The sequence below is a fragment of the Arachis ipaensis genome, chromosome B01 (assembly GCF_000816755.2).
Source record: "Arachis ipaensis cultivar K30076 chromosome B01, Araip1.1, whole genome shotgun sequence".
Lineage (NCBI taxonomy): Eukaryota > Viridiplantae > Streptophyta > Magnoliopsida > Fabales > Fabaceae > Arachis > Arachis ipaensis.
The window spans coordinates 133,377,562-133,381,145 of record NC_029785.2 but is presented as its reverse complement, the minus strand read 5'-3'; the positions used below and the strand labels follow the sequence as shown (position 1 = coordinate 133,381,145).

The window sequence follows — 3,584 nt, the reverse complement described above, 5'->3', positions numbered from 1 at the left end:
GGGGTTGTTTATGATAGATAGAGTGAGGTCTCCATCTATTGTTATGGACTTTTCCTTTTTTGCAGTCAAAGAAAAGTCATAGACATAAAAATAAGCCTCATGAAGAAAATTAAAACCTCCGAATCTTCTTAATCATCATCTTCTTCATTGAATTCAGGTGAGCGTTCCATGCAGCAGCTTGTTCGACATGGTAACGGTTCGATGCGGTCACTGCACCAATCTCTGGTCCGTAAACATGGCTGCGGCCTTTCAATCACTCTCATGGCAAGATCTTCAGGTCTCTCTCTTCATTCAATGAAACCTGCTTTTAATTCAATTTCTCTTGATTTGATTTCAATTCAGGATCCTAATTCCTAGCTACCTAACTTTCTAGGGTTTCTGCGATGTTGTTATTTATTCCTTTTGAGAAAATCGAAGCCCTCTCTCTCTTTCTCTTTCTCTCAGGTAGATAAGTTTTTGTCTTTGTGTGTAACAAAATCGAATTGAATTGGTCCTAGCTAGCTTCACTAGTGGTGGAAGCTATTACTATACCTGCAGCCGCCATAACCAAGGAACCTATATACTATACACACTTTTTCTCTTTCTCTTTTTCACACTTTTTACTATCTACACTCCTCTCCTAAACCCTAACCCTCCATATACTATCACGTATATACAAAAAGGATCCAAATTTATTATAATAATCTCATTTCGTTTGATTCCAAATTTCGAATCTTTCAGGCCTCTGAGAAGCATTTGATGTCAAGGGCTGCACCTGCACTGTTGAATAAATGAATCTACATATATAATATAAGGCTATGATCTTCAATATATATTTATGATGGAGGGTGATGAAGGATTTCAGTTTCATGTGAGTCTGTATGTCAAGTAAGGAAAATATGGTCCTGACTTATTATTATGATACTTAAGGACAATATTATATTTAATTAACTCGTTGTTGTTTTCTTCTTCTTGTATTAGTAGTGTATGTACTATTTACTCCACTTGTTCAAGATGATTTTACTTAATTTCAAGTATGAATGCTATTTAATTTTCCCTTGTCATCATATATATATTTTACTATATATTACAACTTCAACCTTCTTGTTATAGCTGATTACATGTTCAAATAATTCATTATTTCTTGGAATTTATCTCTATTTCGATAAAAAAAAAAAATAAACGTTTCGATTATAATTATAAGAGTAAACATATTTCAAACAATACCATTATTATCACGTAAACTTCATAATTATAAAGGAAAATGAGCAATCTTACTGTATATATTATTATCACACTAGTTCATTATTTTTGTCAGAAAATAAATATAACAAACTCTATTTCTCAATTTACTAGAAAATAAAAACTTGCTTGATTATTTGTTAAATCTTTCAATTATAAATGTGCTTCTATGTCAGGAGATGGGAGGATATGAAGAAAAGAGGCTCTTATATTTGTTTGTTAAAACTAAAGCATTATATAGTATATACATAAAGATAAAGCAATATTATCAAAGATTATATTCAAAACAATGGTTGCATGATCATAGAAGATTTAGGCTGGTTTATGTTTTTATTTATGTTTTCTTTTTGAATGTTTTTAGGATTTTGTAAAAAAAAATATAATAATAAAAAAATAAAATTATGTTTTTTGTTTTATTTATTATTTTCTGTTTTCTACAAAATTATAGAAAAATATTAAAAGTAAAAACAGAAAATAATGAAATCACACTCCAAAAGCGTCTTAGAGTTTGTTTATTTATTTTCTTATTTTTTAGAGAAAAGCTTTTACAGTTTAATTTTTCATTTAGTTGAAAAATACTGAAATTTAAGTTTAATCAAAAGCTATCTTGTTTTTTTTTTTTAATAAAAGAAACTGAAAATATTTTTTGTTATTTATAAATATGCAAAGAAAAGGTTAAATAAAATACCTGGATATGCAAACACACTGTTAACTACAATTCGGGAAGGCGTATATATAACTTCAAAATAAAATGGAAGTCCTAAACTTTCATAAGGGTAATCTAATTAATTAATGGAATTTCTTAATGATGGATAAATGAAATGCTTATACGGTTTACTATTAATTTACACAAGCTTGAGATATAATGAATTAAGAATAATATATGTGGAAGCTAAAAGACATGAAACGTTGTTCCATTTTTGGTGAGACAAACATTCTTCGTTTGAAGGGATGATAGCTTTAATTTCCAACCAATCGATGTACTATACATACTGTTTTATTGAGTTTGAACATTTTGTCATAAAAGTGTGATTGTTGATCAATTTATTGGAGCAGTTCTCAGTGCATGCGAGGGAGAGGGAATTCTTTTTATTTTAATTTCTTTGGTATATTCTCTTTATTAATTTATACATATAATTATTATATTTTTCATGAAATCTACTTTTGAAATTAAAGTAAAATATCCAAAGAAAAGATTGGATCCTACTGAGTACAAGTAGATAGACTCCAACTCATAAATTAACGAATGCCTTTTAGAAAAGGAATTCATGGACCACCATTTTGGCATTATGGCATCTTCCATTATATATATTACAACATATGCACAGGAATCTTTGATGAAATAAAGCACTAAAAATGAAGCAGCCACTTTTGCAGATCATTATTATATATATTGTTTGAAAAAATAAATATGCTACGTATATATAAAAAAATTAGTTACCAAATTAACTATTTTTATATAAAATATATAAAAATATAAAATATATATTAAAAATAAATTAAATAATATATAATTTTTAGAATATATATAATATTTTTATTAAAAAAATATTACTATAAAAATTATTTATTATATATATTATTGATTATTGGCCACCATCCTAGATGTGCTGTTGTCCCTTAATCACAGACAACAGATAAAACATATCATCACATAATAAAATTGAATCTTAATTAGTATGTGAAAGTTATATTATTGTTCTCACATAAATATATTTTGGGTATGTTTATTTATGACATTTGTTTTTATGGGATATTTTATTTTATTTTTTAAAATATAAAGTCGTCCATTTTACTTTCACATCTTTGATAAACTTTAAAATGACCTAGAATCTCAAGAGAATTGTTCACAACAATTAACAGAAGTTGAGGGGGAAAAGCTTTAGTTCGTTTTCTTTTTTAAAAAGTGCCTAGTTTTTAACTATTTAAAGAATTGTTTAATGTTACCGTAGTGTCTATTGTTTAATCAAAATTCACTTTTTTTAATGGCTATTTAGATGTAACATGTTAAAAGCTAGTTTATTATTATTAGAGAAAGTATAGGGAGCCAATGACCTAAGCGTACAATATGTACAATGAAGGTTTGGAAAGTATTAGAGATATTATTATTAGTGTTACATTGTCTTGTCAAGTTACGCTTTTGGGATGAGTGGTTTCAGGATATGGTATAAGAATTCCAGATGCGGAAGGTCAAGGGTTCGAACCTTGGTGAACCCAAAATTAACTTTTTATAACATGAGATGTTTATTATCCTTGGTATCCGGATGGGTATCCCTGGTATCCGGATGGTTATTATGCATAGTATAAGTGACGTTCATTTGATTCATAAACTAAAGATTAAAATTAGTTATTATTATTATATA

At 27.7% G+C, this 3,584-nt stretch overlaps 1 protein-coding gene across 1 annotated transcript in view; it reads left to right on the top strand.

Annotated features, from left to right (window-relative positions):
• LOC107620252 (axial regulator YABBY 5) overlaps positions 1-277 on the top strand; it is a gene marked incomplete at its 3' end in the record, with an annotated part of 1,442 nt that extends 1,165 nt beyond the window's left edge. The window contains 1 exon segment of the mRNA XM_016322444.2: positions 158-277. Coding sequence (XP_016177930.1) covers positions 158-277 — 120 coding nt within the window.